This window comes from Osmerus mordax, chromosome 20, assembly GCF_038355195.1.
Source record: "Osmerus mordax isolate fOsmMor3 chromosome 20, fOsmMor3.pri, whole genome shotgun sequence".
Lineage (NCBI taxonomy): Eukaryota > Metazoa > Chordata > Actinopteri > Osmeriformes > Osmeridae > Osmerus > Osmerus mordax.
Window position 1 is genome coordinate 629,735 of NC_090069.1, and position 11,034 is coordinate 640,768.

The window sequence follows — 11,034 nt, forward strand, 5'->3', positions numbered from 1 at the left end:
TGTGCAGCGTGGAGGCTCACAGGGTTAGTGTGCCCCGTGGAGGCTCACAGGGTTAGTGTGCCCCGTGGAGGCTCACCGGGTTAGTGTGCCCCGTGGAGGCTCACAGGGTTAGTGAAGCCTTACAACAGCAGCCTGGGTTCAAGTCCGACCTGGGCCCTGGGCCTTGTGCTTCATGGCTCACACTCTCTGTCTCTGCCTGCGTACTTTGTCCAGCAAAACAGGAACGTCTAAACAAGTGCTTCTCTGACCGCCACACAGAGGAAGTCTTACAACGTCTCAAACTGAGACTGCCACAAGATAAAAAAGGGTTCATCATGTGTTATTATAATTAGTTGCTAATTCGAGGGCATTACTGCTTTGGGAGGAGATCATTTTCAGCTACGTCCGACCTCATGTTGTCAGCTGGTCTGTTTCAGCCCGGCGGAGCAGGAACTAGTCTGAAGGTTCAACACATTCTTACACATCAGAGGAAACATTTACATTTACATTTAGTCATTTAGCAGACGCTCTTATCCAGAGCGACTTACAGTAAGTACAGGGACATTCCCCCGAGGCAAGTAGGGTGAAGTGCCTTGCCCAAGGACACAACGTCATCTGGCACAGCCGGGAATCGAACTGGTAACCTTCTGATTACAAGCCTGCTTCCCTAACCGCTCAGCCACCTGACTCACCAGGAAACACGACTAAACCCTCACATCTATAAAACTTTCTGGTAGACAAGCCAGTAATTACAGCAATTTATGAGGCTCTCCCTGACTCTTACATGGCCTGGCCAAAAAGGATTATAATCTAGATTAAAACCTTATCCTTCTGACTCTAATCTAATCTGAGAGTGCTAATTAAATATACTGGATGGATTATGTAACGTGATCCCATTGTGCAGTGACATTAACTTGTAAATGTAAGTGTTGAGATGTTTCTGCTCGGCCTGATAATTACAGACGATTCCTTGACTCCAACCACCATGTATTTACATTTACATTTAGTCATTTAGCAGACGCTCTTATCCAGAGCGACTTACAGTAAGTACAGGGACATTCCCCCGAGGCAAGTAGGGTGAAGTACCTTGCCCAAGGACACAGCGTCAGTTGGCATGACCGGGAATCGAACTGGTAACCTTCGGATTACTAGCCCGATTCTCTCACCGCTCAGCCATTTGAGGATCTTATGCTTTGGTCTAGTTTAGCCTGTTTCACCCTGGTCTGGTCTCTACAACAAGCCTGCTCATTGTCCAGTTGTCTACTTTGCTGTTACACACAACGTTCAATTAAGCTTTGGAAACTTTTTTTTGTTCTTTTAATTTGATCATAAAACAACAAATTGCAAACAAAAGCAGTCACAACTCGTTCATTGTTAAACTGTACTGTGAGGGATAGTTTGGTGTAGCTAATTACAGGCAAATAACTCACACAACAGGGCTGAATAGATCAGCAGATTTGCCTAGGTTGTCTCTCTCTACACACACACACACACACACACAGTTGGTTTCCCTGGCAACAAGTTCAGCCCAAAAAAATCTCTATTGATGACATCATGTCCTCTGGATCTTACAACAATTCCAAGGATGTTCCTCGCGGTGCCTAACGAGTCGTCTACCTCCCCTTCATGGAAAAAGACACTCAAGGGCTGAACATGTTAAAACACACCTATAGTCAACACACCTCACCACACAAACATGTGAGCGGGAGGCTGAATATGATGCAATGTTCCACAGCCAGGTGAGGAGGCGGACAGGATGAAGCCATGTGGTAGAGCACAGTCCAACTCCACAAGTACACAATGTTCATGAAATAAGGTACATGATTTCTAAATGAAGAAATCTTTGTGCAACTAAAAACTACATTAGATTTTCAAACCCCCCAGTAGGAATCCTGCTGGAGTACTTACAGACCCTGTGACACATGAGTGGAAGAGGAAAGCAGAGAAATGTCCACAAGGGTAAACACGATACATCATGGAGAGAAGATGCCCAACAGCACCTTTAAACATGTTCCTCATGCGGGGGGGATGCCCAACAGCACCTTTAAACATGTTCCTCATGCGGGGGCGGGGGGGGCAGGGGAACTGGGAGGTCAATCTGACAAGATGGCTGCCAGACAAGACCAGTGGAAGGACGAGCATGTCTGCGGGTCTGGTGCTTTACGGCCAGCGCTGGGGAGCTGGGGAGGCTTAGGGTTATATATGCTTCTGCGTTTTTCGAAAAACGGACACATGGGGACGCCCTCTTCTCCGAGGAACGCCCTCTACGAGCTCTCCGTCAACCCTCGGAGAGCTCGACGTGCACCTCCTGAATTTTCTAACTATCCGTCGTGAGCGACGGAGAGCTACGGAGACCCCCTTGGCTGTGATTGGTCAGTATTAAGAATCGCTTGCGTCAGGGGCGGGGTTGCCGGGATAAACAGGACGAACAGAATCCTTTGACCGCCATTGCTGTAAGTTTTCACAATTCATATTTCAGCTAAACAGTACATGTAAATCAGCATCTGAATTAAAATGTGACGATAAATGGGCAATGTAGTTGCTGAAAATGTGCGTATTTTATTGATGAAACGGCTAATTTGTAAATTTGCTCCGACTTCTCGATAACCTAGGTAAATAAACACTCCACGACGATTTACAAAAAAACGTTGCGCCACCTACTCTTCTGGCGGTGAATTGTTTTCAGCACCCACAGCCTACGGAGAACCATAAACGCAGTCTATCCGTGCGCCCACCCATCCGTAAACGGAGACGCAGAAGCATATTGCGGCCTTTAGGACACGTTCATATATCAGCCAAGAACACCTCTCCCCTGAGCCCCCCCCCCCTGAGCCCTGCCCCCCCGCCCTCCCCCCCCCCCCTCTCCTCTTCAAGTTTCTTCAACATGCCATCTTCTCTGCTACACTCTCCCCTCGTCTCCACGGCTTCTAGGTTGTTTGTCGTGTCTCCGACGGGTGAAGCCGAATCACTTTCATTACATTTACTTGCTTTTTTTTCTATTTACTAGAAATGGCGGTATCTCTATTCCTCCAGGTCTTGTGTATTTCACACAGACCGGGCAACGTGCAGTTGCTTCTACTTGTTTACTGTGTTTAGGATCGATCAGCAGGCCCTTTCAGGACCTCAACCGTAAACACATCTTCACAGGACAGTTTCAAAGGAAACCGTAATCTAAATTGACACCTAATCTCAGCCCCAGGGCTTCCTAGGGTTCGTAAACACATCCAACGTCATCTCAAGACATCCTCTTTAAACAACGTCTAGCACATACAAACTTTACACCAGAATACCTGTGTAGAGTATAGTTGAGCAAGAGTGGCTCCTCTTAAAGTACTTAGATGAAGGTATATATATATTTATATAAAATGAAAAGTTACAGGTGGAAGTCACAGCAAATCAAATGTGTATGTTTATAAACATTTGAAAAAGTGACGCATCACTCCAGTGAGATACCCCCCCCCCCCCCCTCAGCTGTGGGAGTGACGAGGGGTCACGCTGGGGTCAGACCGGGGTCAGACCGGGGTCACGCTAGGTCACACTGACCCAGGGGGGACTGGAGTGACTGGTGGTTTTAGAGGAAGTCTGTCATCAGATAGCTTATACTGGGCAGTGAGCGTAAACAACGTTTCTAGGAGTGATGAGTTCCATGGATCCAATCAGATCCCAGGGAGGGATCTGGTCACATGGTTCCAGGAGAAGCCCCTCCCCCTGTAAGAGAGCTGAGATCCAGCTGGACCAATGGGAGGCCAGGAGGCATATGGTTGACCCCCTAGACCCCTCCCTAGAAGAAATGTTCAGGAAGGGGAGGAGTCTAGACCCTTCCCTGAAAGGAGTGTTCAGGAAAGGGAGTGTTCAGGAAGGGGAGGAGTCTATCTAAGAAAGGAGTGTTCAGGAAGGGGAGGAGTCTAAAGAAGGAGTGTTCAGGTGTTAAGATGGAGTGGGGGGGGGGGGGGTCTGTGGAGTGGCTTGAACACGGTTGGAACTCCAGAATCCTGTGTGAATGATCAGTTCCTGGTTGCATTGTCAGTTTCTGGTTTTCGAGTGGTCACTTCCTGGCGGTAGTGTGGTGACTTCCGGGTCCAGGCACGGGGTCAGATGAAGGTGGAGTCCATGGTGCTGCTGTCGTGGGTGCTGCGGGCACGAGCCTCAAACAGCTGCTTGATCAGGGCGGACTTCTCCTGCTCCAGCTGGGTAATCCTCTCACTCTTATCTGTCACCTCCTGCACAGGAGAGGAGGAGGTGAGGAGAGGAGGAGGTGAGGATGTGAGGAGGTAGAGGTCAGAAAGCAGTCAGGATATCACCGTGAGACTGTAAGTGAGGGCGTGTCTGGGTACCTGGGTGAGAAGGCGGTTCTGGTCCTTCAGTCTCTGGATGGCTTGAGGGGGGGCGGGGGCTGCTGGCTGAGCACTGCTGGAGAGACCTGCGGTCTGGGAACAGGGGAACGACTGGGGGGGGGGGGGGGGGGGGGACAGAAACAGACCCCGAGAAACAGAGAAAGGGAGAGATTACAGAATCATTATTCGCATTATTATAACGCAACAGTATTTGTTTATGCTGTGCCTGGAGGTAAACACTACTCAGGAAACACAGAGCATCTCCAGCACCACTGTGCTCAGGGAACATGCAGAGCATCTCCAGCACCACTGTGCTCAGGGAACATGCAGAGCATCTCCAGCACCACTGTGCTCAGGGAACATGCAGAGCATCTCCAGCACCACTGTGCTCAGGGGTCACACTCAAGCATTCATTCACCACCGTAAGTGAAGAGTGAGCTGATGGAATTCAAATGGACCTTCACTACTCCATGGTGATGTAGGCTGACTAATGGATGTTTCTGGGGAAACCAGATACAACAGTTCACAGCTACGGGTCATCAACACTCACCATTCCAGAACAGGAAATTAGGTCATTAAGGCAGCGGTTGACTTCCTGAAGTTTAGGAATCAGAACATTCATGCGGCTTTGATTGGATTCTGTGAAAAAATCCTGATAAGAAAAAGAGGAATAGAAAATGAATCCATAACAACATTGTACTGAGTCATGCTGCTGCAGTTAAGTGACTGATCACTGGGATCCTGCAGTTCTAGAACCCTGCAGTTCTAGAACCCTGCAGTTCTAGAACCCTGCAGTTCTAGAACCCTGCAGTTCTAGAACCCTGCAGTTCTAGAACCCTGCAGTTCTAGAACCCTGCAGTTCTAGAAGGTTCCCTGGGTGCTGCTGGTGGTCTCACCGTGCAGGCGCTGCCCTGGCCCACCAGCCTCTGCCTCTCAGCCAGGTGCTGGATCTGGCTCTGGTACCAGTCCCTGGCCTGGTCCAGCACCTCCAGCCCCGCCAGCAGGGAGTCCTTCTCCTGCTCCTGCTCCTTCATCCTCTTCAGCTGCACCACAAGCAGGAGGGTTAGGTTACACACACACACACAGCCTCAGTTTCTCTCTCTGTCCACACTCACAGTCTCTCTGTACATTCTGTCTATCTGACACAAACACACATTCTACATTCATGTTGTCTGTTTCATGTCTGTATTGTTTGGTCCTCAGCTACGTACAACACAGCATCTGTGGCGGTCCCCTTTTGTCCCCAGAGACAATGGCCCCTCCCTCCCTCCCACCAACCTCTTTCCACTCCTCCTCCTGCCCTCCCCTTTCTCCTCCTGCTCCCCCCCCCCCCTCTCTGTTTGGAGGAGTGTCCAGGCCTGTTGTCATGGTAACTTCAGGGAGGAGCAGGCCTCTGCTGCGCTGCGATGTTCTGCTGACCAGGCTGTCCCCACGGCAACCATGCTGTCCCCATGGCGCTCCGCTACGGCAACGGGCAGTGTTCCTGGCCTCCAGCCACCTGGTCTGATACAACCCCTCTCTCTCTCTCTCTCTCTCTCCCCCTCCCCCCCTCTCTCCATCTGGGGCCTGTGTGTGCTTCTACAGCGTAGCAGAGAATCAGCTAAACTTGTGTCTGTGCTGATGGTGTGAGAGCTGGGGAGGGCTGGAGCTCACCTCTCCCCTCCCTCCCCCTCCCCCCCCCCCCCCCCCCAGTGCATTCTAAACACCCCCCTTCACTAGCTCCACAATGGGTCGAGAGGGAGTGAAAGAGAACGAGGGAGAACACACTGAGAGGGACAGAGGGAGAGAGGGAGAGAGGGAGGGGTGAAAGAGAATGAGAGAGAACAGAGAGAGGGGGAGACTGGAATAATGCCTGACCCACTGGCTGTTTGAGTGGAAGTGGTCCCACAGGAAGATCCACTCTATAAAACTGTGATGGGGGCACAGAACAGGGAAACTAAATCATAAAACAGTGATAACAAGAGTGTGGAACAAACAAGGGGTGAGGGGGGTGTGGCATCATAGCTGGGTGTGAAGGACGCCAGCACCCCCTCTCTCTGGCCAAACACCCGAGAACAACACAAACCATGTGGGACACAAGCAGCCTGTTTATCTGTCAGAACAGCAGGGCAGACCTCTCAGCTCATCAATACCACAAACACACAAGCAGATCTCTCAGCTCATCAATACCACAAACACACAAGCAGATCTCTCAGCTCATCAATACCACAAACACACAAGCAGATCTCCCAGCTCATCAATACCACAAACACACGCCTAACAAGGCCTCAGGACACACGCACTGATAACCAGCACACTACAGCACCCCGATAGAGATATGAGAGCTAACTGGCATAGAGAAACAGAATCAGCACATATAACAACACAAAACCGTCCAAATATTCCAGCTTGCATCGTAAAGTCTCTGGTATCTTCCCCTGACCCCACAGTGAAACACTGACCCAACCAGCCACATCAAGCGGAGGTTAAACACAATGTTAACCCCTCACGGACCAGTCCAGGACACCATCTCACCTATCGCCCATCTGCCAACAGTCCAGAAGAATCTTTTGTCCCAACTCACCCAGAGGAAAAACTGGAGTGCCTTGCTGCTGTACAGACTGCTGCTGAGAGGTACGAAGACAGTGGTGTAGGCTGCCCAGACTGCAGTCCAGGCTGGGCCGGGCCGGCCAGGCGAGCCCCCTGCTTCCAGGCCCACACCCCTGGGCCCGACCCGGCTCAACACCATGAGGACTGGAGGCCCGGGGGAGGGGGCAGGGAGGGGGGAGGGAGGGGGAGGGAGGCTGGTACCTCTACTGGTTCAGACGGAGAGAGGGAGTGGAAGGAAATAGTGTGAAGGAGAGGGAGAGAGCTAGAGAGAGAAAGCTGGAGAGAAAAAGTTGGAGAGAGATGGGGGGAGGAAGTGAGCAGGCTCACGGGAAAATTAGAAATGTGAGGCTGGGGGAGAGAGAGAGAGAGAGAGAGAGAGTTAGAGGGGGTTGGACCAGGGAAGCACAGAGAGAGACAGGGGGCGGAGGAGAGGGAGGGGGCTTGAATGGGGAGTAGAGAATGTTGGACGCTGGCCAGTTGAAAAAGAGAGAGAGCGAATAGAAAGAGAGATAATAGAGAGAGTGCTAGAGAGAGAGACCTTCCTAGTTTGAAGTTGTTCTTATCTATGACTGAAAACCCTCCTTTACTACGCTTGCATATACAATTCCTCCACTAACGATGGTGTCAAAGTGGACCTTTACGCAAACATCAAAGTCGTATGTGTGTGTGTGTGTGTGTGTGTGTGTGTGTGTGTGTGTGTGTGTGTGTGTGTGTGTGTATAGGTGTATATGTCTGTGTGTGTGTACCAGTGAGGGAGTCGGGCTAGTAATCTGAAGGTTGCCAGTTCGATTCCCGGTCATGCCAACTGATGTTGTGTCCTTGGGCAAGGCACTTCACCCTACTTGCCTCGGGGGAATGTCCCTGTACTTACTGTAAGTCGCTCTGGATAAGAGCGTCTGCTAAATGACTAAATGTAAATGTAATGTACCAGTCCATAGTCGACTCCGTTGGAGATGGTGTGACGTCTCGGCTCGTCCCGGCTCCGCCCATGTCGTCTGGAGCCGGTGAATCCTGTTGCTGATTCGCTCTGAGATCTCGGCAGCCCCGCCTCCGCTACACCTAAACCAATGAGAGAAGAGGATGCAGTGATCAGAGAACAGATTCCTTCCTGATTTCCTCCCTCTCCTGCGTGGGTCTTGCTGGTGGTGTAGTTCGGGTTAGGGTTGAGGTTAAGGTTGAGGTTAGGCTCTGTTCGCCCCTCCTCTCCTCTGCTCTGCTCTCCTTTCACTGTATATATATTTTTTTATATATTTTTGAAAGGATTAAACGTATTTTTGAAAAAAGGGGTGACAAAATGTTTGCATCATTGATGAGTACTACTGTACTCTGCTCTGCTTTAGGCTTCTCTGTTCTCCTCTCCTCCTCTCCTCTTTGAACCGTTGAAAAGCAATTTTCGCAAAAAAGTTAAATAAAAAACAAGTGAGAAGCCCTCTCCTTCCCCACAGTGACACCGCAGTAACTACACCAACCACAGGAGGGAGCTAGTCTCTAAACTGAACTCGCCAGAAACAGCCTAGATTATATGGAGCTGAGGTCTAGATCCTTGGCTCCAAGCCAGGCTGTTCTACTGGAGGTTCATTGCTGTTTATAGTCCTCCTATCTGCAGATGATGTCATGGTGCCTTCAGCACTAACGGCAGAAGAAGAATGTCCTTATCTGGGTGAGCTCACCGTGAAGACATGACACAATGACAGGTCTGGGTGGGGGGGGGGGGGGGTTCAGAAAGGTGACTAAGAAACAGAAAGAGAGTGTGTGTGTTTGTGTATGTATGTGTCTTAGTGTGTGTGTCTATGCATACCTGCCTCCCGGCGCAGGCAGAAGCCTAACCCTGAGGCATGTTCCTCTCTCCTCACAGCAGCAGTTAGATCTGCATGCTGTGACAGGTCCTCACTCCCGTCTCACACACACACACACACACTTGTCACATGTCACACACACTCCTGCTCTGTCCCACACTAAACACACTCTCCCCCCCACCACACACACTCTCCCCCCCTCAGTAGCAGGACTATTAGAACTACAGACATCTACTCCCTCTCACCAGCCTCCCTACCTCAGAAGACCATGCCACCACCACGCTTCTGGTCACGTGACCTGGACCCACACTTCTGATTGGTCCCCTAACCCCACCAGGCCAGAGCTGGACTGGGATGTCACTGCTCTCGTGCTGTCATGTGCACACACACACACGCTTGCAGGCACAACCCCACATACGCCAACAGGCCCACACAAACCCACTGTTTTGAAAGAGGTCAATTATTCAATTACACACCCTTGGCTGGAGCTGAGTAATTTAGCAGGCCTATCAGGGCTCTGATGTCATGAGTGGCTGCTCACTGTTAGCCTCACCATGAGTACAGGCTCTGGTGAGCCTGGGGGGGGGGGGGGCGGCTCTGGTGAGCCTGGGGGGGGGGGGCTCTGGCCCTATACTTTCATGTAGCATCTGTCTCCAACTGCCCACCAGACTGCTGCTGGCAGGGAGGGCTTCTCACCTGGGGAGGGAGGGAGAGCGCTAGTCACAGCGCACAGTGTGACTGTGCGCGTGCTCAGGCAGCAGCGCGTGTTGACCCGCCTGTAACCCATCTCATCTGATTACCAGAGATGTGAGCTCCACCGTCGTAACAGAACACTTGTTTTAACTACCGCCTGATAACGAGCTGAAAAAACACGGAATCAAGTCAACCCCCTTCTCACAGCCACTCGTCCGCGGGGTTAGTAGGTTAGTCGTGAATATCGATGACTGTCACATACATTTGGTCATATTAGAGACCCGCGTTCCAAATATGAAATAAAATTCCCTCACATGAATACAGGCCCTGTTCTGATAGATCTGATTAGACGGCGGACGCGCTCACGAGTGAAGATCAACTTACATGGTTTTTGGAGCTGTGGAGCCTCGAGCGCGAGGGACTCTATGGAGCGGACTCTGCACTGCTGCGCCTGCGCCTGTTTACCAACACGAACCGACTCCGTTCGGTATATCCCGCTTTCAGGCACGATGGGAATCCGTTCTAAACTTCTGCCGGTTCTCTCAAAACCCACATTGTTGTACCGCGTGGGACCACCACCTGTGGGGTATCCGGTACCGCCGTCCTCGTGTCTGGACCGGCTCTGAAGAGACGTTGCGCGGTGCTGTATATTGATCCCGTTGCTTGGACCAAGAGGACGAACTTTGTTTTCGTTCCGTGTCGCTACGCTGCACGCTGAGAGAGGCGCTGGTTTCTGCGGCGGTAACAGATGCTGTTTAGGATGTGGATGCGCCTGTTGCGGGAGCACAGTAGCCTGGGCCTTCACGTGGCGGTTGTCCGGGTTGAGCATCGAGTACCTGAGCCCCGCCACGAAGCGCTCAAACGTCAGGCACCCGTGAGGTGGTGTAACCCGCCTCAGGCACTCCAGAACCCCGCCGGGCAAGTCCCGCGTGTCCGCTCCCTGCCATCGGCTCTCAATCTCCGAGATGTGCACATAGCCTTTTTTCCCATCGTCTAGTATGTCAAACAGTGTCCGCAAACTGTGTAGAAACGCTTTGGGCAAACCGTCCGTGGAGTATTCCGTGTCCTTAGGTTGCATCGTACCGGTGTTCCTTTTGCCGTGTTGGACTTCTCTCCGTGCGCAAATCCAACTGTAAATTGTCGATGGTCCGTTTAATTTGCTGCTTTGGTCCGTCACTGTCAAAGCCATGAAGTTATCAGTCGCTTTCCGTGAAAGGTAACAAGTAGACTCCGGCACCAAAAACCGCGTCAAGATAGACCATGTCCTTGATAAATCCCATAAACAACTCAGAATTACTGATAGTATAAGTATATGATTTACTTCAGTGTGACAAACCTATCGTATAAAGTATTTTCTTCCGTTGTCAGGTTTCCCTCCCCGAAACTCTTGCTCTCTCCCTAACTCCTCCGTCCAGCAGCACAATAACCTGGAGACTTTCAACAGGAGCACCCTTCACACGCCTGCGCAGCCGTGTTCAGCGACGCTGCCATTGGTCACGGTGGGAAGTGCGGCACGCTCATTGGTAGGACCTGGCGAGAGGCTGAAGTTTGAGTTTTGCGCTTTTGTTATTCATGAAGCAGCGGACGTTATTCACCCCAGGATCCTTCCCCGCCTTCAGGAAAAATTATAAGAATGTTTGGGA

General features: G+C 51.1%; 1 protein-coding gene across 1 annotated transcript; it reads right to left on the reverse strand.

Annotated features, from left to right (window-relative positions):
• Positions 1–2,861: 2,861 nt before the first annotated feature.
• On the reverse strand, positions 2,862–10,662 carry sapcd2 (suppressor APC domain containing 2). Its single transcript, XM_067258403.1, has 6 exons — positions 9,776–10,662; positions 7,831–7,961; positions 5,210–5,356; positions 4,864–4,965; positions 4,314–4,424; positions 2,862–4,199 (listed from the first exon to the last, which is right to left on the reverse strand). The coding sequence occupies exons 1-6, from the start codon at positions 10,578–10,580 to the stop codon at positions 4,071–4,073; spliced, it is 1,425 nt and encodes a 474-aa protein (XP_067114504.1). The 5' UTR covers positions 10,581–10,662; the 3' UTR covers positions 2,862–4,070.
• Between the last annotated feature and the right edge of the window lie 372 nt (positions 10,663–11,034).